At 38.4% G+C, this 27,931-nt stretch overlaps 1 protein-coding gene across 1 annotated transcript in view; it reads left to right on the forward strand.

Annotated features, from left to right (window-relative positions):
• Positions 1–27,611, forward strand: part of PDE6C (phosphodiesterase 6C) — a 42,209-nt gene extending 14,598 nt beyond the window's left edge. Inside the window, exons 8-22 of the mRNA XM_084904362.1 lie at positions 259–306; positions 1,645–1,794; positions 2,549–2,692; positions 4,270–4,338; positions 9,549–9,695; positions 9,925–10,032; positions 10,874–10,983; positions 13,780–13,867; positions 20,445–20,545; positions 22,445–22,552; positions 22,642–22,705; positions 23,924–23,998; positions 24,114–24,197; positions 24,540–24,696; positions 26,518–27,611. Coding sequence (XP_084760488.1) covers positions 259–306; positions 1,645–1,794; positions 2,549–2,692; positions 4,270–4,338; positions 9,549–9,695; positions 9,925–10,032; positions 10,874–10,983; positions 13,780–13,867; positions 20,445–20,545; positions 22,445–22,552; positions 22,642–22,705; positions 23,924–23,998; positions 24,114–24,197; positions 24,540–24,696; positions 26,518–26,579 — 1,515 coding nt within the window. The 3' untranslated portion in view covers positions 26,580–27,611. The remainder of the gene's footprint in view (positions 1–258; positions 307–1,644; positions 1,795–2,548; positions 2,693–4,269; positions 4,339–9,548; positions 9,696–9,924; positions 10,033–10,873; positions 10,984–13,779; positions 13,868–20,444; positions 20,546–22,444; positions 22,553–22,641; positions 22,706–23,923; positions 23,999–24,113; positions 24,198–24,539; positions 24,697–26,517) is intronic.
• Positions 27,612–27,931: the final 320 nt, after the last annotated feature.

Consider the following 27,931-nt stretch of genomic DNA (forward strand, 5'->3'; position numbering starts at 1 on the left):
TTTGAATTTGGAAGAAGACTCATTAGAGGCTGGGAGAGTAGGAAGGTGCAGAGATGGTGATAAATGTCACCCAGTGACTTAATTAGCAGAAGAGAAGCTAACGTCTATGTGTTGTTAGCAAATCTGGCCTAGCCAAGGTCCAGTGCCAATAATTTGCTTGTGAGCTATCAAAACCTATGGAAGAAATACTCACCCTGGTGTGTTCTTTCTTGTTCTGGGTTTAATGTTTCAGGACTTCCATCTCCTCTTGCTTTATAGATATGCAATATGCTGAATGCCCCCGCAGATGAATACTTCACATTCCAGGTAACCTTGCCCTCTTCCAGGCCACACTTCTCAGTGCTGAGGAGGAGGGGAGCAGCCCTGCCCCTCACCCCCACCCATTTCTCTCCTCTTCAGAGTCAGCTCTAGACTCAGAGAAAAACAAAACAAAACAAAACAAAACAAAACAAACAAACAAAACACACCAACAATTCTGAAGCATTTGGAAAATATCTTTAAATACTAAATTATATGGTCCAGGCTATAAGTGCTTTTGGAATTCTGAAAAAAAAAGTTAGAGAAGGCTTCATGTGAGAGGTGAGGCTTACCTGGGGCCTCAAACAATGACCAATAAGCTAACAGGAAGCTGAAGAATGAATATCGTGATGTTGTGTGCTTGACTACAGTGCTTTGCTGCATACTGTGTAGGTGCCACATCATGGTTCCATGATTCTCAGACTTCAGAGGGCATAAGAAGTATCCAATAATTTACTCAAGATGCATGTTCAGAGATTATGAAACAAGCTAAAAAAAAATGTGCATATGGCCTTGGGGCCACACTCTGAAAAACACTCCTAAATGTCTAGGTCTGCATCCCCCACTAGGATGTGGTCATCTTGAGGTGAGGGCCTGTGAGGTATTCATTTTTGTATCCAGCAACTAGGTCCTGACACATCATAGGGGCTTGACAGACAGAACTACATCACAGTAAAAAAGATTAGCTTGATATATCAGTCTGGAAAACAGAAACCATACTAAGTATTTCAACAGAAATAATTTAATATAAAGGATTAATTAAACGGGTGTTGGAGGACAGAAAAAGTGAAACAGGGAACACAGAGATAAGTGCCTCTCATCCCTAGGGCTGGGGAGACAAAGACAGGAGGATAGACACTTGGTTCTAGTACACTTAATTGAATGTACCAGAATACTCTTATGGCCATATAATCCTAGACATGTTCTGACACAACACAGGAAATGTGCATCTGACACCCAAAGATTATTTTTTCTTTAAATTAAAAATAACCTCAGTGGGAAGTGATGGGGTAGTAGCTATTGTGGTGCTGGTTTTAATACTGTGTCTCTATTCTAGTGGAGGTTGCACATCTACTCATGTGATAAAGTTTGCATACAGCCATACACACATGCACACACACAAATAAATACATATAAATCAGGTGAAATTTGAATAAGCTTCACAGATTTTGCCCAGGTCTTTTTCCTGGTTTTGATACTGTACTATAAATGACACAAGATGGTCCATTGAGAAAACTGGGTCAACGGTACCTGGGACATCTCTGTACATTTTGAAACATCCTGTAATCTATAATTATTTCAAAATTAAAAATTAAAAAATAATTTGAGTGCCTTTATTGTTTTTAGAAAGGACCTGTAGATGACACTGGGTGGGTCATTAAAAACGTCTTGTCCCTGCCTATTGTCAACAAGAAAGAAGACATTGTGGGAGTAGCTACATTTTACAACAGGAAGGATGGAAAACCTTTTGATGAATATGATGAACACATTACTGAGGTAAGTGTAATTATAAAATAATGGAGGTAAATGAAATTCATGAAACAATAGAGGGTGCATAATTATTTGTTATTCTGGAATGTTATTTTAAAATATATTTTATTGATTTTTACAGAGAGAAAGGGAGAGGGAGAGACAGTTAGAAACATTGATCAGCTGGGGATGTGCCCGCAACCAAGGTACATGCCCCTGACCGGAATCGAATCTGGGACCTTTCAGTCCACAGGCAGACACTCTATCCATTGGGCCAAACCAGTTAGGGCTGTAATGCTATTTTTGAAGGGCAATTAAACATGAGTCACACATGGTTGCAGTCAATGTGTCATTGTATCATTTCTCTTTCCTGACTTCTGTAAACTGCAACATTTTTTCACAAAAGTATGAACTTTGGCTTAATCAAAATTCTTTACAATACTAGGAAGCTGGGAAAGAAGGTTTCTGTCTCCTTTCTCCCCAACTCCCTTCTATTCACTTTTATTCTTGCTCTCACCCCCAGCTCTCTCTTTCTCTCTCTGACTTTCAAGTCATGCTTACTCTACTGGATTTTTGTAATTTTCTCTCCTCTGATAAAGTATTCAGGGTGCACGGTGCACTTCAGAAATAAGGGCTTTGTCAACTTTATTGTCTGGGGCATTGTTAATACGTTTTGTTCTTAGATTAAAAGAGAGATTGATAAGGAAGCATGTGGTTTGGTGCCTTCAAATCATTTTTTCCTTTCATTTTAGAGAATCGAATCATATTTTATATATTTCAGACTCTCACACAATTTCTTGGATGGTCTCTTTTAAATACTGATACCTATGAGAAAATGAATAAGCTAGAAAACAGAAAGGAGATAGCTCAGGAAATGCTCATGAACCAGACCAAAGCCACTCCTGATGAAATTGAGTCTATTTTGGTAAGTGGGGAATTCTGGACCTGTGGAATTAGGTGGTATCTAACCTGGGTTTCTGGAATTCACCTAATTACCCAGAGGTCTGACTAATGAGAATAGGTTTAATTCTGTACTAAGGAGGGGAGGTAAAGAAGGCAGGACTAAAGGGGGGAGGGGCTGGTGGCCCAGTGTAACTAGACTCTGACTGGATTTTCAGGCTGCTTGGTTGGAATAGCACTTCGTTAAGCTTAGTGTCTGGGCCTGTAGGAGCTCAAGTAGTGATACTTGGATTCAAGTGTGATAGCAGGGGAAAAAATATTTTCAGGAAGAGAAATATACCAGTCAGCTATTGCCATGTAATGCAGCATAACAACCATAACATCTCAGTGGTATCCACCAATAAATATCTAATTCTTACTCATGCATTTGTGGGTTGACCGGGTTTCAATTGATCTTAGTTGGGCTTGGCTCCAAGCTGTGCATTTGGTTTGTTCTATGTGTTTCTCTCATGTTTCTTGATCAGGTGCTCCATAATAGGTGTTCTTCTCATGAACATGACAGAGCAACAGAGCAAGCCCACTGTGCAAGCACATTTCAAGTCTTTACTTCTATCACATTCACTTAAATTCTCATTGACCAAACATGACTACAACCAACATCATGGATGGTGGGAGAGAAAGTAGATCTTTGCTAAGAGTGTTCTAATTACCACCAAATGAAGGGATATATCACTTCTGTTTCTTTTATTTACCCAACTTTTAGAGTGTGTGTATAGGTATAGTTTTGCTGGGTGGTTTTTAGTTGTGTGTTTTTTGTTATTGTTTAATTGGTTAGTTTTGCTGGGTGATTTGAGAATTCAGAGAATTTGACTTGAGAATTTGAGATGCTGAAGATGAGAAGGTCTGGGAAGAAAAAAGGGAAATTGCTATAAACTAAAAAACAAACAACAAAAACTATAAGCTATGTATTCTTTCTTACCCACATACCCCCCCCCAAAAAAATCTATCTATCTTTCTATTATATCTTCTCCCTCTCTCCTTATTCAGACAGCTTATATTACTTTTGGGGAAAATAGAGACATTAATTAAATTATTTCTTGGAGAAAACTCTTCATAATCAGATGCATTAGATTGTGGGTTTTTGTTTTTTGTTTTTATTACAGCATATTTAAAGTATATATATATTTTTAAATAAATTTTTATTGTTCATATTCTTACAAATGTTCCTTTCCCCCACCCCTCCATTGCTCTCCTCCACCAGGTTCCCACCCCACCCTCTGCCCTTTCCCCACCCCCCATTGTCCTCATCCATAGGTGCACAGTTTATGTTCAGTTTCTTCCCTCATCCCCCTCTCCCCTTTTCCCCAAGAATCGTCAGTTCACTCCCCTTCCATACCTCTGAATCTATTATATTCTACAGCTAATATTGTTCATCAGATTTTTTTAAAATTTCCTTGGTTTTTAGATTCACTTGTTGATAGTTACGTATTTGTTGTTCATGATAAAAAATTAAAGTATAATTTATCTGATTTTGAGAGCAGAAGAATCAGATAGAAATCTCCTTTATAGGAATTTCACATCTCAATTGCTTTTACATTTTAGAAATTTAAAGAGAAGTTAAGTATAGATTTAATTGAAGACTGTGAAGAAAAACAACTTGTCACAATTTTGGTAAGTGTTTTACTTCTAACCTTAATGCCTTTTAAATAAAATATATTACGACATGCTTTCTCATTTTTCAAATAAATGTTGAGTTTTTTCTTCCCTGACAACTTTTAAAGCTAAAAAGAAATGATATTTCTTCTAAAGAGTCATCTTCTAGCTTCCTGATTTCCTTTCCTTTGTCCCCTACAGTCTGATCCACACAGATAACGTAGAATCACAACTAAATGAGACCATGGCATAAGGAACTCGAGGCACAGAATCTAGAGATGTCCTGGTCTGATTTATTTTAATAGCTTTGGGTCTCACCATGGCTACCCTAGAAGACATGATGGGATCACAGAACATATGAACCTTCTAGGAACAAGATAGCAGACATAATTATCATTACTATCACTAGCTTCTCTTTTGGAGCCTGGAGGAACTCAGTTCTTTTTCATTGTCATTAGGCCATCTCTATTATTTCTGGTTGAAATTAATTCCTTTTCCAATGAATTCATCCTGTATTTTTTTTTTTTTTGTATCCTATTAAACACACCCAAACTCATTTTTCATAATTTACAGTTAGATTCATCCAATAATTTTTTAATTCCACAGTTAATCTTTTTTAGTTCTAGAATGTACATTTAGTTTTTGTTTTTTTTAAAGATTCCAACTCTTTGTTAAATTTTTTCGTCATTTTATCTACTTTGTATATTTTCCCCTCTATTTTCTTGAATTTATTGACCATATTTATTTTAAAATTTCTATTTCAATACTTGAATCACATATAGATCTGATTCTACTGTCTAATTTTGCTCTTAGGTTTTAGTCATTTAATTTATTTATTATTATTATTATTTAATTATTTTAAAGTATGCTTCATAGTTCTTTTTCATTGAAAATTGGACATAGTGGATGAAAACTTGTAGGGCCTTTGGGTGGCATTATCGTTCTGCAGAACTAGATTTTCTTCTGACAGGTAATACAGTTGATTTTTAGATTTTGTTATGGATGATTTATTTCAGTTTTGCCCTTACTATGAGGGTAGAGACCTTATTTCTTGAGGATGGCCCTTCTGGGATCCCATCTGAAAGCTAAGCCCCCTAGGCCTGGAACTTTAAAAAATCTATACTAATAAAAAGGTAATATGCTAATTAGACCGGGAGACTTTGAAGACAACCTTCCAGACAAAGCCATGGTGGTGGGGCCAAGACAGAGGGGGTTAGGGGTGATTAGGCTGGCAGGGAGGGGCAGGTGGGGGCAAGCAGGCCAGCAGGGGGGCAGGGAGGCAAGCAGGCTGGCAGGTGGGGGAGCAGGTAGGGGCGATCAGGCAGGCAGGGGGGGTCATTTGGGGTTGATCAGACCACATGCAGGGTGGTTAGGGGTGATCAGGCAGGCAGGCAGGTGAGCAGTTAGGAGCCATCAGTCCCAAATAGTGAGAGGGATGTCTGATTACCCACAGGGATGGGACCTAAACTGGTAGTTGGACATCCCCCAAAGGGGTCCCAGATTGGAGAGGGTGCAGGCCAGGTTGAGAGACACCCCTCCCCCATGCTTGAATTTTGTCAACTGGGCCATTAGTTTGAATATAATTTGATTGAAATTGAAATGTATCATATCTATTTCCTAACTAACTACCTCATCCTGTTTTCCTCTATCCTTCTGAAATTTCTGATATGTGTTCTGCTTTCTAAACTGAGACATACTGACTACTTCACCTTTCCCCATGTCATCTTTTATAAGGTGTGTCTTCCTGTCCTCTGCCACCACAGAACCAGTGGCATTTGACCCCTGTTTGAGGGTTCCATTCCCACCCTGCATAATTTTGTGTCACCTGACGATCCCATTCTTCTTGGTTTCACTTCTAAACACTTTCTTTCACACTTGGCCCAGAAGAGAACCCTTCCTTCTCCTTGCCTGCCCTCAACAACATGCATCTTCTCGTAAAACAAAATTTTGATTGACATCATGACACTTTAGAAATTCTCCAGTTGTCTATTTAGACGAGGGAGGACCTTATATTGGAGAAGCAATAAAATGGATTAAGAGCCAGTAGCTTTACCAAGACACACCCTATTGTAATGGAAATCTGCTCTAAGTTTGGCCCAAATCTTTGCTGCGTAAAACTTAGGGACTCAAGAAACAAATAAGTATTTCAGAGGAATTCTTCAAAAATGATCTTGGCATAATTTCTTGGTTACATAATTATTCATATATCTGTCCTCACCATGATTCTTTCTCCAGGTGTGCATTTTAATTCTAGGTTCAGGGAAGGCCAGGTCTATTTTGTAGGTGTAGCAGCAGGTGCATGTCACTGTGCTGGGAAGGACTGAGGCAGCTGTGCACTGACTCAGACAAAGGCAGTGAGGGAAGTCCTCCTCTAACCTTTGTCTTGCTTCCAGAACATTTTAGATCACCTATAGACAGGCCACCTGGAGAGAAGGCCCCAGAGAAGTACCTCACCCATTCATCCTTTGTTCAGTACCCCCCCCCCCCCCCATTCACTCAGTAATCACTGAGATGCACTATAGTACAAAGAGCTCTGTAAGGTCCTGAGAGATAGATAGTATGGTCTGGTTCTTATCTGGTTCAAGAAGCCCCCTCTTTAATAGAGAGATGAAAATATAAGCAATGACACTGACACTGCCCTGTGTGGACAAGCTCACAGAGTGGAAGTACCAAGGGCCCTCAGAAGCCAAGGGCTTGATTCTACTCACAGAAGGTGGTAGAATAGGAGATGACAGCCATGGCCCTGAGGTGTGAAGAGAAAGCAGTTGTGGGCTGGGCAGCGATTGATGACGGGAGCTTGGAGATGGCTGGGGATGAGAAGGGGAAGCAGGGCATGCAGACCAGGGCCTAGGACACAGGATAGCTTGCTATGTGAGGGAAAACAAAGACCGCTGTCTGTGGCCAGCGCCCCTGTGAGCAGAGGGGAGGAGCATCCCAGGAACCTGGCAGGATGCACCTCAGCTGTTGATTCCTGCAAACAGCAGAACATCAGCCTTGGGGGCCAGGCTTCCTACTCCTCAGACCAACCAAAAGCCTTTATTTTCATAACCTCTCTGTATCACAGACTTGTGCTTCAAAACCTGTGATTGCTGTACTCAAGTGTTACCTTACTGTTTCTTCTTTAACTGCACCTGGGAATCATGATTCTGAGAACCTACTTTGTTTCCTGCTAAAATACACATTTACATTGAAGTAGCACAGACCCTGAAATGCATGGAAAAACAATTTCACATTTTATCTTTACATAACACTCTGGGAACTGTACAGGAGCAACCACCTCCAGCGTGGAGGCTATGTGGCACAGGGCACCTCTACCACTGCTCATGACTCTCTTCCCTTGCTCTGATTTTTTAAAATCCTCACCTGAGGATATGTTATTATTGATTTTCATAGAAAAAAAGAAGAGAGAGAGAGAGAGAGAGAGAGAGAGAGAGAGAGAGAGAGAGAGAGGAGAGAGAACGAGAACGATATGAGAATCACTGATAGGTTGTCTTTTGTATGTGCCCCAACCAGGGTTCCAACCTGCAACCCAGGTATGTGTCCTGACCGGGAATCAAACCTACAATCTTTTGTTACATGGGATGACACTCCCACCAACCAGAATCATCTGGCTGGGCTCTTTTACTCTGGTTTTTATAAGCTGTGCTACTGTTCTGCTCATGAGAACATGTGTCAGGGGCAATGACATTTTTATTCCTTACTTTTTTCATAATGCTTAGAATACAGAAACCAACAAATGTTTGTCGAGTGAATAATAGATGAATAAATGAAAAAGAAAAGCCTCTTTGGGCAAGGAATCTGGGAGGGTTTGGAGAGAGAAAGAAAGTGATGAGAATGAGTAGCAAAGGGTATCAGAGGGTCCTGTGAGAAATGAGAAAGGAGTTTTGAGGAGTGTTACTATGAGATGTGAATTGAATCCCCTCAAATTTTCTTTGACTCATATAAATAGAATTGCTTTTTAATCAAAAGTACTTTTTAATTAAAACAACAAAGATGAAAAGATTATTAGTATCCTTCCCATTTTACAAATGAGGACATTGAGGCTTGTTCCATTTGGGAGACATGCTAATCCAAACCCAGAACTGAACATTAGTCTCCTGGCCCAAGCCATTGCTTTGCAGGAAAAAGTCTGCCTAAAGTGATGGTCTGAGAGTGGCATTGATGAGGAGGGAAACCCAGGGAGAAGAAAGGGGTAAGGGTGTGAGGGCCGATCCCAGATCAGGGGCTAGAGGACCAGAAACTGTAATTTTATCCAAAATAACTGTTTTTTATCGAGAGAATGGACTTCAACACAGTGGTAAACTCAGTGGACCCAGTAGATGCCCACTGAACTGAATTGATCCTCTGCATCAATCTGGTAGACCCTAACTCCTGCCTCCTGGGACTTTCTCTCCTGCCAAATCAGCTAAATACCACTCCAGAATATCTCCTCTTTTAATTCCCCCCTCCTGCCCTCAGGCATTCAATTTCTCCCACAGTCCCAGGCCTTGAAGCTATGCTCTATGCGTTTTCTAAGCTTTCACCGTTCCCTGGTCTATATTCTATAACCATTTCAGTAAGTCAAGTACTTTAAGGGTAAGATCCCTTTTTAAATTTCCCAAGCATGTCAATACTCTTGTGCCTCATTCATAATCCTATGAATAAGATATCTGCAAGTGTACCAATATACTACAGGGCCCTCATTCATTCATTTATTCATGCATTCACTCAATAAACATTTACCAAGTCCCTTCCTGGGACAGGCACTGCAGGTCTGGGACACCACACCGACAGGAGACACAATCTCACCCTAGTGCAGCTCACAGTCTCATGGGAAATGAGCATGTCAAGAAAATATGAAAGAATTGAATTAAATAATAATTTACTGTTTCCTGAATATTTCTTGAAAAGGAAAAAAGAGAAGCTGGGTATCGAAGATGGGTGAAGCTGCTACAGCCCAGCATTTCATTTTGCATCATAGAAAGAAAATAGTCACTTGGCATATGATTGGAATTGAATCCACCACTTAGAAAGTTTCTGGCTATAGCTGAGTCTCAGTTTCACCACCTGTAAATGGGGTGAAATTGTGCAGGTTTGTTGTGAGAATAACACATGCAAACTGCATCACCCAGCGCCAGGCATGTGAAGACTCAACAAATTGCACATGGTGTCTTTTCATTGTCATTTGTTTCACACCCAATGTTGGATGTGTGAATGCAGTCTGACACAGTTTGTCCTTATTTCAACAGAAAGAGGACTTGCCAGACCCGAAGGCAGTAGACCTGTGTGAATTCCACTTCAGTGACTTCCCCATCACAGAGCACGGGCTGATTAAGTGTGGACTACGACTATTTTTTGAAATAAATGTGGTGGAGAAATTCAAAGTACCCGTAGAGGTAGATGGTCTTTAATGTAAGGTACTGGGCGATTCTGGTGCTCTACTTCACTAAGGTTTTCTGTGGTTTAAAAGATTAACTTCAGTTTGAATTTTAAATTATTATTAACTTTGTAAATACATCAGCTTAACCTCTGTAAACAAGGCCAATCGATAAGATTGTCACAGACCTTCCAACCTTTGGCATTCTGTTCCAAAGTCTGAATGGTGTTATCTTCTGTGGGTGACAGGTTCTTACCAGATGGATGTACACCGTGAGAAAAGGGTACCGTTCTGTCACTTACCACAACTGGCGGCACGGATTCAATGTGGGGCAGACCATGTTCACCTTGCTGATGGTAGGTCCAGAGCGCTGTCAATCATCGTAAACCTGCACATTTCCCTGATGAGCATGGCGAGTGAGAACTGGAGGCAGTCCATCAGTCTGTATCAGTAGTTCTGGAACTCATGGCCACAATTTCATAAGCCCCAAACTCCCCTGTAGATGATGCCAAACAATATGGGGATACCTGGGCACTTGGCTGGACTGTCACTCTTAAGAGAAACCTTAAACTTATTAAGGACAATCACTTACGTCCTTGAAGGAAATTTCAGTTTTCTGGTCCGCCTAGTTTTGTTTGTTTATTGTCTAAAGTTTTATATATGTCTCCTTTCTCCTATTGACCCTGCCCCCCTCCCCTGCCAGCCATTTCCACCCCAGGCAAGCCCTCACCACCCCAGTGTCTGTGTCCATTGGTTATGCCAATATACATTCATACAAGTCCTTTGGTTGTTGTTGTTTTTAAATTTTTGTTTTAATTACAGTTAACATATGGTATCATATTAGTTTTAGGTGCAGACATTACAACTAATATAGACATATATATATATATACCTCACAAAGTGATTACAATATTGACTATCTTCCCATGCTGTAATTTATATCCCCATGACTGTTTTTATATCTGGCAATTTGTATGTTTTAATCCCTTTATTATTATTATTTTCACTCATCCACCCAATCCTTTCCCATCCTGCTGGGTTTTGTAATTGCCCAGAATTAGCTACAATACCCAACAAGAAATAAAAACAACTTGTTCTAAAAATACAGAACTCTTTCTTCATTGCAGGCAGGCCTCACAGCTCATGCTATAGAGGTGTATTAATCCAAGAAAATATAAATATAAATATATTTTTTAGACAGGAAGACTAAAGAAATACTATACAGACCTCGAAGCTTTTGCCATGCTTGCTGCTGCTTTCTGCCATGACATTGACCACAGAGGCACCAATAATCTGTATCAGATGAAGTAAGTGAACACATGTGCAGTGTCGAGAGGTACTTGTGATGTTGGAGGTTGTCTAAGGGGAGAAGAAATGAAAATCACCTGATACCAGGTTTAGTTGTCATATCTTTAATCTCCTTTAATCCGGAATCATTCCTCAACCTTGTGTGTCTTTCAGGATGTTGATGTTTTTGAAGAGTCTAGGCCAGTTGTTTTGCAGAATATGCCTCTATTTGGCTTTGTCTGATTGTTTCCAGGTTACTAGATTCAGGGGAAACATTTTGGGTAGGAATTCTACATAGACATTGTGTACTTCTCAGTGCCTTGCCCCAAGAGACCTATGATATTAATTTGTCCCATTATCTGTTTATGAATAATGTCCAGCTGATCTCTTTATGCAAAGGTACATCTTCTCCTTTGTATTAATAAATAATCGGTGAGGTGTTACTTTGAGACTGGGTGAATATTTAGTTCCTCTGTAACCTTTTTTGACTGATGTTTTTAAACCCAAAGAAATTAAAGGTAATCACTCTTTTCCACTGGAATCGAGCTTTGTTCATCTTTGTAAAATCTCCAGTGCTGACACAGAGTAGGCATTTGAATGTGAGTTAAAATTCTGATCCCTGTCCAGCCAGTGTGGCTCAGTGTTTGAGCATCAACCCATTAATCAAGAGGTCACCGATTTGAATCTCAGTCAGGTTGCATGCCAAGGTTGTGGGTTCGATCCTCAGTGGAGGACATGCAGGAGATAGCTGGTCAATGTTTCTCTCACATTGATGTTTCTATCTATCTATTCCTCTCTCTTCCTCTCTAAAAATTCAATAAAAACATATCTTTAAAAATTCTGACCCCTAACTAGTATATTTGATTTACCAAACCTGTTCATGATCTCTCTTCCTAAAGTTCTATTCTTTCTCTACAAAGGCTGCCACCCTTTATATTACTGCTCTTCCTTTCTTAAAATTATTTATTCCATATTTCCATCACAACATTTCTACATTATCAAAGTACACCTGTGACTTCAGCCTCTCTCTATCTTTTCTCTTTTCATTTTTTTATTTTTGATGTCACTTTCCCTTCCTCTAACAGGAAGAACTGAAGAAAGATAGAATAATGAAGACTGAGATCCCCACTTATATGAAGCATGATCCAAATACTAGCAAATGGAAAATTTAAGTTTATCTCACTGTCTTGGAGGAGGAAAGAAGTGTTACTTGATAGTGATTTTCATTTTAGTTCCTATACATTCTTTCTCTTCCTCTTTCTTAAAAAATGCTTAATTTTTTAAATTTCCAGTTAATATACAATATTATAACAGTTTCAGGTGTACAGCAAAGTGATTAGACACTTATATTACTTAGGAAGTGATCACCTGATAAGTCTAGTACCTACCTAACACTATACATAGTTATTACAACACTAGTGGCCTGGTGCATGTACTCATGCACATTGAAAGGAAATTAATTAGAAGAAATATTTTAATATCGCTATTTGCCTTTTCTTTATAATAGAGGTGTCAATCAAATTCATGATTGACAATGACAGATTGAAACACACATGTGTGATTGGTTCCAGCAAGAGCTTTATATATATCACGCATGCACAAGTCAACTTAGCCTTTTATATATAAAGACTGGGGGCTCAGTGCATGAATTTGTGCACCTTGAAAGAAACTGTGGGCTAAGAGGCTGTGGTGGGCACAGGGGTGGGTCTATGGCCTATTTTCCTGCCCAGCCCTTCCTGCTGAGGCCTTTGGTCCCCTGTCTGCTGGAAGCTCCACTCCCACTGATGCCACTCCCACATGATGGCACTGGCCCTGTGCAGAGCGATTTGGGCCAGAACCAGCTGCCCCAATTGCCCCTCAGGAGCAAGGAGAGGTGGAGAAGCCCTCAGGGAACGGAACCAGCACTGGCTGACAGATACGAGTGCGAGTGGGGCCAGCACCAGTAGTGGGTGCGAGCTGCGGCTCCGGCAGCAGGTACAAGCAGGTCGTCACCAGCAGCAGGTGAAAGAGGTGGCTGTGGGCCCCAATCACCCCTCAGGAGGGAGGTAGAGAGTCTTGAGGGGCAATAGGGGCCAGCGCCGGGCACCAGCAGTGGGTGCAAGTGGTGGCTCCAGCACTGACAGCGGGTATGAGTGCCCAGGGGGACCACAGCACGTGGGAACAAAGAATTTTCAGTAACTACCAGACACTCGCCTTGATGACAGCTACTGGCCTTGGTCTGGTGCCTCCGCTCACCTGCTTCACCATCCCACTGCAGCTGATGCCCGCCATGTTCTGTGCACGCCCCCTGGTGGTCAGTGCACACCAGTGACCGGTTGTTCAGTTGTTTGGTTGTTCCACGGTTCAGTCTATTTGCATATTAAGGTTTTATGTATATAGATTATTGACCATATTCTCTGTGCTGTATTTATAAAAACACTCAATTCATAATGAACACTTTCTCTATCAATGAGCTACAGGCTTTATCAGGTTTGCTACATGCTCTGTAAGTCATATTCGACCACCATAAACTCCTGGGACAAAGATTTTAGATGAGGAGGAACGACTAGACTTCTGAGTTTAAACAATTCAATCATTTTATGCATTCAATAAATTAGGATATTATTTTTTTTTAAATAAATTGTTTTAAAGAGCATATTCTTATCCTCTAAATCTAAAACATCTTTTTCAATATGTAACTTTTGACCATTTCACAGGCAGTAGGGGAGAGAGAGGAAATGAAAAAAAAAATCCTCAGATAGTAAAGATTCTATATTGTATGGACATAAGCATAATCTTTAAACAGCTAACATCATAGCATATCCTTCTCCTTCTAGATCCACGTCTCCATTGGCAAAGCTTCACGGGTCTTCTATTTTGGAGAGGCACCATCTGGAGTACAGTAAGACTCTCCTCCAGGATGAGGTACCGGAGCCTCTCTCCAGGGCAGCTCACAAGCTCTGGGTCCAAACACGAACCTACAGAAAATGCTTGGAAATAGATGGCCTTGAGGGGTGGAGGCTGACAGTGTTTACCTCATAAAAGTCAATGACAGAAATTGCTATATTGCAACAGTTTTTGAACAACCAAGTTGAAGTAGCTGGGATAGAGGACAAAAGAGCCATGGAACCTCACAGAGTCTCTGTGGGTGTATTGAAAAAGAAAAGGCTTAGAGGGGATGTGTAAATCAGTCACTGGTTTCCTTTTTCATTCCTGGGCACTCCCTGTAGGGTATGGTCTCTACTTTCAGAAAATCAAGCTTTCGTAGTGGAAGAGGCATGAAACTGGGATATAAGACAGAATCGGACAACTGCCATCAGAGTGGCACTGAGAGTTCCAGAGGGAAACATCACCTTCAGGAGTGGGCAGGGCACAGGGGAGAACAGAGATTGCATTAGGGACAGCTTTATGCAGGAAGTGCCTTTGAACTTGGTACTGAATTCACTTTGATTTGCATGTATCAAAGCATTCCATGTGAGATAGTCAATCTTCTCTTTATCCGCTTTATTTAAGGGTGCATAGGCTTGTGGAAAAGTTGTGGATATAGTTTAGTTATACTTTCTTTTTTTTTTTTAATCAGTTGAGAAAGTTCCAAACCAAACAATTAAAAGGAGCTATTGATTAGACCGAGGGGAACACTGACATCATGGCAGAGATCGTGTTAGAATTGTAGACGCTCATTAGGATGCACAAGCCCTTTCCAGGATGGAGCTTTTCTCAGTTTCCATAACAATCATTATTAAAGGCTCAGGGGAAGGAATACACAGAAATATGCCCCAAGTTTCGAGATAACACTATAGTCTTTTAGGTAATGAAAAGTCACGTGGAAAAACTTAAAAGGCAGAGTGACCGGGAAGAAAAGTGTTGTGTAGTGAAGTGCCTTGAGTGTTTTTAAAGCTGATACAACATCCAGACATGTTTTTAAGGCTGATGCAGCGTCCAAAGTAGCTGCGTCAAAATCATTGATTTCACAGGGCAGGGTGGGTGGGCAGGTTGTTAAAAATAGATCCTGGCCCTAGTTGGTTTGGCTCAGTGGATAGAGCGTCAGCCTGCGAACCAAAGGGTCCTAGGTTTGACTCCGGGCAAGAGCATGTGCCTTAGTTGCAAACTCCTCCCCGGCCAGAGCCCTGGTCAGGGTGCATGAGGAAAAAACCAACTGATGTTTCTCTCACATGGATGTTTCCCTCCTCTCTCTTCCACTCTCTCTCTCTAAAAAAAAAAAAAAAAAAAAAAAAAAAAAAAAAAAAAAAAAAAAAAAATCAATGGAAAAATATCCTCAAGTGAAGATTAACAAAACAAAACACACCAAAAAACAAAAAACAAACAAACAAACAAAACCGATCGTGGGCTGCTTTTCATACTTACTGGCGGGCTCTCTGGGGTGGAGACCCAGAAACCTGCATTTTCACCATGAACTTCAATAGTTCTGATGCCGAGCCAGAACCTCTCCCTGCAGCAGCATTTATGCCATAAAAATGATAATATCTGTTCTGTGGAAATTCAAAGGACTGAAAGTAATTCAGAGAAATAAAAGTAAATGTTAATTATCCAATTGGTTATGAGTCTTCGTTTTACTGGTTGAGACTATCTTATATTTTTGAGTAAGAATTTTCTAATTCCTAGTGATTATGTGATACCAAAGGCAGATCATGTCACATATATTTTTAATTTTGTTATTTAATTTTATTTACCAAAGGAAAATATGTTTAAAAACTACAGCTGAATATCTAAATGCTTACCATTTGGAAGGCTCCTCGTATCTCGTAAGTTATTTTCTTTCTGGGTCTGGAGAGTTTATAATAGTTGTGGTTTTCCATCTTAAAACTTTTAATGCTATTTACTCTGCAGCCTGAACTGGTTTTGATGGCTATATAAAGGTTTATTATTCATTCTAAAAAGGAATATTGCATCTCCGTAATCTTTACCACCTTGGCGAGGTCCTGCCTACAATGCTATTCAATCTGCTAATTGCAGACTTTTAAGGCCTGTAAATAGAGTCGCTAGGCAATGCAATCACAAACCTTTTTATAAGCAGGCAAATTAAATGCTGGGGGGGGGGGAAGAAATTTTTAGCCATCCTATGTAGATAATGCGACTCTTTTATTAATTAATTTTGTATTAAAATGTTTACATTTAAAATCTTTTATTTTTTTTAAATAAGGAAGATCCTTAGGATTTATCTAGCAACTTTAGCATTTCATGGGCATGACTTAGACCTTTTGTTTTGCATATTATAAGGCTTTGACCTAAAATGGCCTTATATCCCATTGGAGTGGGACCCACTGCTTTGAGAATTAGAACCACTTATATTCTAACCAGACAGAAACCTAACCTTTAGCTTAAGTGAATGGCTGGAAAAACCTTGTTAGTCAGATTTGTGAGAGTGTACATTATAATATTATAATGTACTGTAAAAATGACAGAAATAATTGCTCAGCATAAATAATTGCTCAGCATAAATAAGAAGTACTAAAAAATACTTCTTAACAAAATTACTCGTATTCATACCAATCCCGTCTTATACAAGGAAGGCATGAGGAAACTAAATATCTTGTGTAGGTCACCAGTGAGTCCTGAACAGGTTGGCATTCCCCTCCAAAGTGAAGACTAAAGCTGCCTGTACTTTCTGTGGCTTCTCCTCACCTAGGAACCCTAATCAGAATGAATTAGAGCCACTTCTACCTATCTTGATGTTAATAATGAGTTCATAATGGTAGAATTTATATTTTTATTGCCATTTTAATAGTAGAGGGAGAATAAAAATATGGTCTTTCTTTGAGTAAGTGGGCCCTTGCTCCAATGAAAGAATTTTTGCTTACTTAAAAAAATTTGCATGCATGAATATGTGTTTAATCCCTAATTTTTGTCCAAAATGATTTGGTGGAGCTTCCAAAAAATACATATAACATTAAAGAGGGCTAATGGAAAAATAAGAAAAATAAGACCAAGTGTGGTAAAGGCTCAAAATGTTCCCAAAATGTGTACAGTGAGGTACAAACATGTATTAGATTTGGGCCACAAATTTGATCAAGAGCTTTCCAGCAACTAGTACAAAACAGAAGCATGAGTCTATGTCCACAGCTTAAAAAGAAACCATTTAGAAGCTTTTCTTATAAGGGCCTTAGCTGTGAAAGAATAAAAGAGAAAATATGAAAGAATATAGAATTAAGAAATGGTTTTTCAATTAGTAGACTTGTACAGTTTTTTTTAGATAAAAGTGAAAATGAAGGAGGAAAAAAATGATGAGTGAAATTTAGGTATATTGTGCTATCTATTAAAAAGGCGGTACTGAAAAGTTGAATGTATACCCTTTTTCCTTAATTATGCCAATTTTAAAAGCATGCCATGTTAATCTTTTTTAAAAATCCAATATTGATTTACTTTGTAACATGAAAGACCTTTTGATAATTTATCAGCTTTCATACAGCTGTTTTATTATTTTGGATTGGAAAAGGTATGACTTAAATGGGGTACAATAGGATTAGTCATATTTTTATATTTCTCTTTATATGAAGCTTTTCCTCTTATACAGACATTCTTAGCAAATAGTAACAGGTATCCAGGTTTACAAATATAAACAATATACATTAAAATAATTGGTGCATAAAAATATTGATTTATTTGGTCAATGGTTGTAGATTATGCACCCTGTACAATCTGACACTTGGTAGAGACAGGAAGTTATGGACTAAGGGATTATTTATTTAAATTCATCAGCCTATTTTGCTTCCCTCCATACCCCCCCCCCCCTAATTTTGTTTTAATTTGGCTCTTCTTCCTAACTTTCTGTTCATTTTATTTTTAAAAATTACATATGTTTAAGATGTACAACATGTTTCAATATACATATACATAGTGACCTGATCACTACAACCAGCTATTTAACATATCCATTTCCTCACATACTTACCTTTTTGTGCAAGTGTGGTGAGAACTCCTGAGACCTATTCTCTTAGCACATTTTCAGTATGCAGTAAAATGAAAATGTCTTCATGTGCTTTTCATATTAACTTGTCTAAAAGTTTAAGGCATTTCTACACATGCCCTCATTCCCTCCATCCCGCAAGTACAGCAATCAAGGATGAATTTAAGTGTCTCTGGAACTACAAAGGATATGTCACATTACATTTGGAACATAAAAATGTGTCTCAATGAACAAATAAAGACAGTGAGTCACTGACATAAACATGCCATTGGGTCACCACCAGTCCAAAGGCCACCATGGTGCCAAAATCAGGGGCAGGAAGTGAGATTAAAATTGCAAATGCTCCCTTTGCTCTTTCTTCTTCCTGGCCAATCCAGGCCAGATTGAAAATACCCTGATTCCAGATTTGGTTCAGAATATGGACTGGGATGCCCCAGGGGCTGCTGGGAACTGTGTCAAGAAAGGAACTGGTTTTGATCTAGACAGGTTTTCTTTTGTTTATTGTACTTTGTGTAGTGTTCAGCCATTGTTTTATTCTATCAATTCAAAAAGACTATAGTTGCTACTATGAACTCATTATTTTAACAAAAAATATAACAGCTTTCCTTTCTACTACTTATAACTGCTATGTAAAATACTATTTTTGGTCCTAGAATTTGTTTTATAAAAAGATGACTTAAGCAAAGGTTTATATAACATATAATATAAAAACTTGAGTTCTTATTCATTTCTTGCTTTCTAGTATTTCAATCTCCTGGAATGACAGAGGCCACAGTTGGTCTTGGGTTTGCAAGTCTATTTTAACCTGAAGCTAGCCTCAAAACTTTATATAACCAGAATAATGATACGGCCTTTGTAGCAATTTATGGTTTTAAAATGCATTCTCAGTTATCTCATTGAGTTAACATAACACAAATATTTATTGAGCATAGACTACTAGTAAGTGCTAGGCAGTTAGGCAGGGCAGCTGTTATTATCCCCATTTGAGAAAGCAAATACAGATGTTAAATGACGTGTCTGAGATTATACAACTACCAAGTGGTGGATATGGGAACCGAACCTGGGCTCCTTGTTGAGAGGCAGTGTAATGCCATGCTGCACTGGTAGAGATTCCAGCTCTGCCAAGTACTCACTGTTTAACGGTGAGCAAGTTACTTAACCTCTCTGTGCTGTGGTTTGTTGTAAGATTAAGAGTATTCATAAAGCATTTAGAACAGTGTCTAGTAAGTAGTAAGTATTATGTGAATTGCTGTTATCATTATTATAACAAATTTACTGGTGTTTAGCCCAGTAAATTTGTTATAAAAAATGACTTAAGTGAAGGTTTATATAACATACTAGAGGCCCGGTGCACAAAATTCATGCAGGGGCAGGGTCCCTAGGCCTGGCCAGCAATCAGGGCCGACCTGAGGGGCAGGGCACTGGGGACCTGCTTCCACCCACTTTGGCCTGGTTCCACCTGCTCACCTGGCCCACCATCCCGCCGCAGTCCCACTCTCGTCAGGGCCCATTGGAACTGGCAGCACCTCCACTGCCATCCGTTGCCAGTGACACATCGTTGCTAACACCTGCCATGTGCTGCGCTGCCCCCTGGTGGCCAGTGCACATCTAAGTCCTGGTCAGTCAAACTCGCGCCTGTGGGGACAATTTGCATATTAGCCTTTTATTATATAGGATACTATAGAAAACTTGAGTTCTTTGTTAATTTCTTGCTTTCTAGTTTTTCAGTCTTCTAGAATAACAGAGAGCCATAGTTGGTCTGGGGTTTGCAAGTCTATTTTATGCTGCCTCTATCTCTATATAAGTTAATATACTATTTCCTCTTTTCTTTCCAATGGAACTTTCCCTATATTTCATGTCAGTCAATTTCATTTGGCAAAACCGCTATACATCTGTCCTTTAGCCTGTATGCCTATAAAGGTCTATTTGGAATATCAGATCTTTTAAAAACCACTCCCAACTTTATACACTAGTTTTCTAGAACACTAAGAAAGGAAGTTCATCCATATGCGAAGAGATCATTAGTGGGAAATTTTTTGAAGAAAGGTCTAGTTAAGTCTTTGTAAAATATTATTGTAAGGATACATTTTGAGAACAGCTTGGGAGGATTTCATTATTTTTTGTACACACACTAGTACTAGTGTAATTTACAGTTTTTAAAAGTTTTCCAACAGTTTTTGTAATCATTCTGAAATTACATGGTAGGTAATTCAACATGGATATCTAATAGTTAGACATCTACTAGATATTCTTTATTAAAGCTCTTTGATTAATACAAGCACATATTTAAATCTATTAGTATTGTTTAAATGGTCCTGGGAGAAAACACTTTTATTTACTCCAAAATCTCATATACTGATTACATGAACATTTGCTAATATATATTTTTATAGGTAAATTACTTACTCAAAGTAGAGAGGCTTTCTTAATACAAGATACAAAAATTGAAAGCAAAACAGTGGAAGACCTAGTTTTCTTCTCTCTATAATAGAATAATCTTTATTTTAGGCATAGTTCTATTTGTTGAATCGAAGACAAATTAATGATTGCACTTTATTGTGAATGTTCATTTTACAGAGTTTAAACATCTTCCAGAACCTAAATAAACGCCAGTTTGAAACAGTTATTCATTTGTTTGAAGTTGCAATAATAGCAACTGACCTGGCTTTATACTTCAAGTAAGTACAGAATTTCCTTATACCTGTGTGGTTCTGCCTTCCAAAATGGTCCATTGCAATGAACTTGAAAGACATTTATTTATACACACATTTATTATTCTCCTTTTGGGTTATCTCCTTCAAGATGCATGACAGTGAATTTCTAGACATCTGGAAACATTTAAAAGCTAAACCCCTAATATTAAATAGTTTATCTGAAGAAGGTTGAGTTGAGGAATACTCAGCAAGATTAGTGCATTGCCAGAAGGGTAATCCCACACAACCTCATAAGGTGACTTTTGTCCTGAATTTACCATGGGCCGGAGTCTGGGAGATGAACAATCTTGGTGATACTGATGCAAATTAATTGAACTCCCAGAATTCTGAGTTATATACAGCAGAGTGCCAGCTTTTTTATTATAATAATAGTTACCAAGAACCAGATACTTCAAGCTTCTGCACATTTTCTTGTCAGTGAACCACAAAGCTGTTTGATGAAAATGGATTAGAACAAAGTGAAAAAGTTATAGGATCCAAATATTTAATGACTTTAATGGGAAGTATCAAATTGTGCCTCTCTGATCCTTCTTTTTTTTTTTTTTTAATATATTTTATTGATATTTCACAGAGTGGAGGAAGGGAGAGATAGAGAGCTAGAAACGTAGATAAGAGAGAAACATTGACCAGCTGCCTCTTGCACACCCCCTACCGGGGATGTGCCCGCAACCAATGTACATGCCCTTGACCGGAATCGAACCTGGGACCTTTCAGTCCGCAGACCGACGCTCTACCATTGAGCCAAAATGGCTTCGGCTCTCTGATCCTTCTTAATTAAAAAATTATATTATTAATTTAATTTATTAGATAGTTCAAACATGAAGACAGATACTAAGAATAATATAACTCAGATTTAACAAATGCTAAGATTTTGCCACACCTGTCTTAGATCTTTTTTATTTTTAAAGAGAAAAAAGTGATAGAAATTAGGTATTTCCTCCCACACATACATTCCACCATAAAGATCCCTCCCTTTTCACTCAAAAACATAATGATTCAGAGGCTGATATGTATTTGTCCTTTCCATCATGTTTCTTATATGGTATTGTGAAGTAGATTTAAAAATTTCCCATAAATGGTATCATACTGTATATACCTTTCTGCAACTTGCTTTTTACATGCAACATTTTCTTTCTTTCTTTTTTTTTTAAATATATTTTATTGATTTTGAACAGAAAGGAAGGGAGAGAGATAGAGAGTTAGAAACATCGATGAGAGAGAGTCATCGATCAGCTGCCTCTTGCACACCCCCTACTGGGGATGTGCCCACAACCAAGGTACATGCCCTTGACTGGAATTGAACCTGGGACCCTTCAGTCCCCAAGCCGACGCTCTATCCATTGAGCCAAGCCAGTCTCGGCGCAACATTTTCTTTTAAAGATTTGCCTTGGTGGTAAATAGAGATCTAGTTAATTTGTTTTAATTGTATATTCAACTGTATGCTTATACCATAATTAATTTAGCCATTTTCTATTCATGGACATATAGATTATTTCAAATTTTTCATAATTGCCCACAATACTATATTATAACTACAATATACATATAATAACTACTCTCCCTAGAAATGAAATTGCTGTAGGGTTTGCATATCTTCAATTTCACACCTCATTGTGTTCACAAAAATTGACCCAACAGAGCTTACACAATAAGACAATTTAACTGAATAATACAGTGTGCGTAGAGCTTGTCTCAGCTATAGTAGTGCAAATATGGCTATACTTTATGCAAGGTATATGTTATAAAATGTAAATTCTTACCTGGGGGCCCACATCCACAGAGTCATTGGATGTGCTTCAGGAGATTTTTAAAAGTTCATGTTGAAGATACATTTTTAATCTCCGGCCTTGTATCTTTCTTTAGGAAGAGAACGATGTTTCAAAAAATTGTTGATGCCTGTGAAAAAATGGAAAGTGAAGAAGAGGCCATCAAATACATAACCATTGATCCAACCAAAAAAGAGATCATCATGTGCGTAGTCAGAATTTTATTCCTCTTTTGGCAAAAAATCACTTATTTTGTATCTCTTTCTGTATTAACAATTTTTGTTTCTTCCAAAGGGCAATGATGATGACTGCATGCGACTTGTCAGCTATAACCAAGCCCTGGGAGGTTCAAAGTCAGGTGAATAAAGTTATGTTTCCCTTTCTGTCACACTCTTAGGTCACACGTAAAAGTGAACATGAACATATCAGGAAATCTCAGACATTTATTCACACAAACATTTATTATTCTCCTTTTGGGTTATCAATAGAATTATCAAGTCATATTACAGCTATCACTTCTATGACTATATATTTTATAAGCCATTATCTTCCGTTACCCTGGACTTGTCCTCTCAAACAATCAGTTTATAATTTTAAAAGATGGAAAGAGGAACTTGAGAAGTGAAGACAAAGATAAAATGTTCCCTGTTGGGTAGGAAAAAAGGCAAATACGCTTTCACAAGCTCATAAATGTAAGATAATAGGTCTTTTTGATCAGGTCCTAGAACAAGACAAGTAGAGGGAATATTAGAAAGAAATGCTTTCCTGAAAGTATTCTTTATCACTGAACAGGGAATAAAAAGTTCATGTACAGTTACTCAGAGATTGTGTGATAAATCAGCACGAGGATGAACCATTGGTGCTTTTCTTTCCTACAATCTCTTCTTCAGTGCCCAACCTCCCCCCTTTATAAAACTTATCTTGTCCTATAACACTCATACTATTACTGTTATAGCACTTACCACACTGTTTACATGACTGCCTTCACCAGATTGTGAGCATCTTAAAGAAAAACGTCACATCTCATTCCTTGTGGCAAGCCTGGCTCATGCCAATGTAAGGCAGCTAGTGGGTGTTCAATAAATTTGATATTGGTTTTTTTAAAAGGATATAAATAAACCCTTAAGTATCTGCAAGCTATAATCAAGTAAAGCTGTATTCTAGCCTTTGTGTGCATATGTGAGAATGTGGTGAGGATCACACATGCAGATAGATGCTAATAGAAGCAGGACAGAAGGACTTGGGAGATTTCAGAGCTTCAAGCATAATATAATGGAATTAAATATCTTCCCATCTCCCTTTTTTATTGTTGAGAGATGATAGCAATAGCAAATAGGAGGTAGGCAGTCCCAGAATAAGTCTGGAACACTGGTAAGTAGAGAAATTCTCCTTTCCCATTTCCATGCCATCTGTAAATGACATCTTTTTAAAACCAAAGAGCATACGGTATGACAATATGCTCAGAGGTATCTCAAACAGTAACTATAAACCCTGTCTTAAATGTCATTCATACTAATACAATGCAGATTCTCTATTAATAAGTTGCTTTCATCAACCAAGTCTTTCTTATTTGCAGGTAGCACTTCTAGTTGCAAGTGAATTTTGGGAGCAAGGAGATCTGGAGAGAACGGTGCTGCAGCAACAACCTATTGTAAAGACCTTGACATAAAGACACACTACTTATTAAAAATTATCTATACGAATCAGACTATTTTGTTTGCTGAACCTTAGAAAACTATCTTCAAAGGGTTTATTTTTCTTTCTAGCCTATGATGGACAGAAACAAAAAAGATGAACTGCCTAAACTTCAAGTTGGATTTATTGATTTTGTTTGCACTTTTGTATATAAGGTAAGTAAACAAATTATTTGGGTGAGAATTTTGCTTTCAAACTCTTAGCCAAATTCAAAAAGACCCCACAGGAAAAGCCATTAGTGGTGTCCTTTCTCCAACGTAGTTTGCAGTATTATCCTAATCTCTCATTCAGGAGTGGAAGGAGAAAGAACTCGGATGAGAGCAAATCGATTTAGGCAGGTAGGAAAGGCAGCCCTGCCTCCGTTCCCAAGGCACTGAGTTAAATTTGACCTAGCAGCTCTGAACACCGGAACATTTTCTTACAGCTCTTCTGCATATGGAAAGTACTGAATATTAACCATATAATTTAAGTAGTTTTTGACCTGAAATTCTCTGTAGGAGTTCTCCCGGTTTCACCAAGAAGTCACCCCCATGCTGAATGGCCTTCAGAATAACAGGATGGAGTGGAAATCCCTGGCTGATGAATACGATGCAAAGGTGAAGGTAATGGAAGAGGAGGTGAAAAAGCAGGAAGAAGGAAACATGATTGAAAAAGGTTAGAAGGGATTTGATTTTCCTTCTTGCAAGTAGCCAGAAATCACACGAGCATAAAAAGTAAACACAAATTTTAAACTTTCTTTACTTTCGCTGGTCCAGTTGAGCTAGGGGTGGGACTAGGCTTCCTCAAGTTGGCTCCTGAGGTACCTCTGCAGATACTGAGTTTTTAGAAATAACATGAAAACCATAAAATCAAAGGGATCTACAATTTTAGCCCCAACATTATGCATTTGCTGAGACTTTGAATCTTGCTGAACCTCTCTAAGCTTAATATTCTTCTCTATATAATGAGAAGGTTTTTACAGATCTCCAGGTAGCCCTACATGTAAAGCAAAGCTGGCCAGCTGAATGAGGTGTCAACCGGTACTCCAAGACTTTGCCTGCCTGCACCTCAAATGTCTCCTCACACTATTTTTCCTAATGAAATGGCTTCTCCTAAAATCACTTTGTTCGACTTTCTTCAGAAAACCTCTGTAAGACATTCAGGATCAACTATTAGTTCATCAGATGTCTCAAACTGTCATCTTTAAAGTAGAATGTGAATATGATGACATTTTTTTCCTTGAGAGTTCAGCACTCAAAAAGTTTTGTAAGGAATTCTTATTGTTTAACAAAGAAATCATCTCTATCTAGAAAGGCCTTGCAAAACAGAAGATACAATAGTCCTTTTAGAGCATTCTATTGTGTCTAGCAGTATTTTAAAGACTTCAAAGAGGAAAAAGTCTTTTGCTGAAGAGGTTAAGGATATCCTTCAACAGAATAAAAATAAGAGTTTCTGACTCCTTGACATCCATTCACTTAGGTACTTATTCAGTACAAGGCCCTGTGTTAGGCAGGCCCTGGGGAGACTGGGCCCTTATCTCACAGATGGGGGAACTAGATGTTAAAATAAATGAGTGCTTGGTTATCTAACTATCAGAGGAAGCATGAGGTGTGTACCCGAGGAAGGATGCTTATGCTAGACTCTGAACTCTGGCTAAGCAAAGAGAGGTGGGGTTCAGAAGGGAGAAGAGGAAGAGAATTTGTACAAAGGCTTTGAAGTGGCAATAAGCTTGGTGCAACTGGAGAACATAAGGAGACTAGACAGTAACCAGGACAAAGTATCAGACGAAGCTGGTCATGCAGACAGCCCTGCAAGGCTGTGTTGCCCTGAATGTCTTAATAAGGATGTGTTTTCCAGAAGAGCTAGGGAAAGTCATTAAAGGGATTTAAACAGGAAAGCCATAACATCTAATTTGCACTTCAAAAAGATAACAAAAGTGGTAATTTTACTGAGCAAGTGATATTTCTTAGTACAATTAAATTTAACCTTTCTCTCAATTTTATGATAAATGGGGTTTAAGGTATCAGGTCCTGTAAGTGGCTCCTGGCATTAAATTTTTTTTTTTTTTTTTTTTTTTTTTTTTTAGTATTCAGTATATTGAATGTGGATCTCCTCTACTTTATGCGCATAAAAATCACTGCTGAACTTTTATCCTACAGTGACAAGTTTCCGTGAACTAGCAAAGCTATTTTGTATTTCCAGGCAACAAGCTTTGTGCCTAGCCCAAAGCAACAACTCGGATTCCCAGATTGTGTACTTCAGTGGTTCTCTGGAGAAACAGATGTTATAATTGGCTGATTCTTTATCAGATTCTATTTTTTAAGTGGACTAATTCTGAATATGTATTTAAGGTTTTAAATAGTCAAGCCTTTAGTATTTGCTATAAGCTAAAACTAATTAAGCTGTAAAGTTAATACTAATATCATTAGAGTATTAGAATAAAAACACCTTGTAGCCACAGACTCCCAATAATACTGCTTTTCTCCTTTTTACTAGCTACAGAAGATTCAGGAGGTGGTGTTGATGACAAAAAGTCCAAAACATGCCTAATGCTGTAATATGTTCCCTTTGGTTTACATTTCAAATATTGTTTCTACTTTTGAAGAAAAAGAGAAAACGTTCAAAAGAACTTCAGCAAATTTCATTCGGCAAACCATCAAGTAACACAGGAAGAGGGGCTTCATAAAAGCTCCTCTTGTGACTACCAGGGGAAAACACACTGCTAGCCAGAATACCTGAGGATAAAATAAAGTTCCACAAAAGTGCAAAATAAGATGAGAATGAGTGCATTTTTTGGTGCCCATCTGTTTTAAATTAAAAGATATAATTCCTTTTTTAAAGTGCTTATTAATTGTACTCATCGGCTAGGACTACCATAACAAAATACCACAGACTGGATAACTTAAACAACAGAAATTTATTTTCTCACCGTTCTGGAGACTAGAGGTTCAAGTTCAAGATGTTGGTTTCTTCCAGGTTTTCAGATGGCCAGCCTCTCCCTGTATCTTTACATGATCTTCCTCCTGTGTATTTGTGTCCTAATCTCTCATAAACACACAGTTGCATTGGATTAGGGCTCATTTATATGACCTCATACTACCTTAATTACCTCTTTACATACCCTATATCCAAATGCGGTCACAATGAGGTACTGGGCATTTCTATTTCAATATGCCTTTGTGGGGGAAACACAATTCAGCCCATAACATCACGATATATACTCAAACCCCTTACTGAACTAAAAATACCTCATCAACATGTCTTACTGTAGGAGTATACATGGTATAAAATGTAATAAATACTATATAGAAAACAAGTCAAGGGTTATTTAATCTGAACTACTTATCATCTCTCTCCTCTACATTTTACCCTTGATAATGGAATGGTAAAGACCACTCCACTTTTGGCAGCTTATAAACTACTAGAGGCCAGGTGCATGAAATTCATGCACAAGGGGTGTGTGTCCCTCAGCCCAGCCTGCACCCTCTTCAATCTGGGATCCCTCGAGGATTTATGTATTTGTCCAGAGATAATAAGGACAATCCACTACTTCTACTACATGGCAAATGTCAGGACATTAGAAAAACTTAACATTTCTTTACTTATCTATAACCATAGACTGAATTAGAAAACAGACCAAATAATAATTACACCATAGATTTTTTTAAATCAAAAGATATCTAAATTATAATGAAACAAATTGATGATATGGCCTCTAATGTTTTGTTAACCAGGAGATATTAATTTTAAGCAGCCTAGAAATAACTTACCATTTGTTAGACTTTTGTAAGTTGGGTACTTAGAATCCTGACTGCTACTCTCACATAAGAATGAAAGGTCCATGAGATGAAAGTTTTGTGCATTTTAGGAGGTTTTGTTCATAATGCCACCGGGCACCTAGAGAAGTGCC

Source organism: Pipistrellus hanaki, assembly GCF_964339955.1.
Source record: "Pipistrellus hanaki genome assembly, chromosome: 14".
Classification (NCBI taxonomy): domain Eukaryota; kingdom Metazoa; phylum Chordata; class Mammalia; order Chiroptera; family Vespertilionidae; genus Pipistrellus; species Pipistrellus hanaki.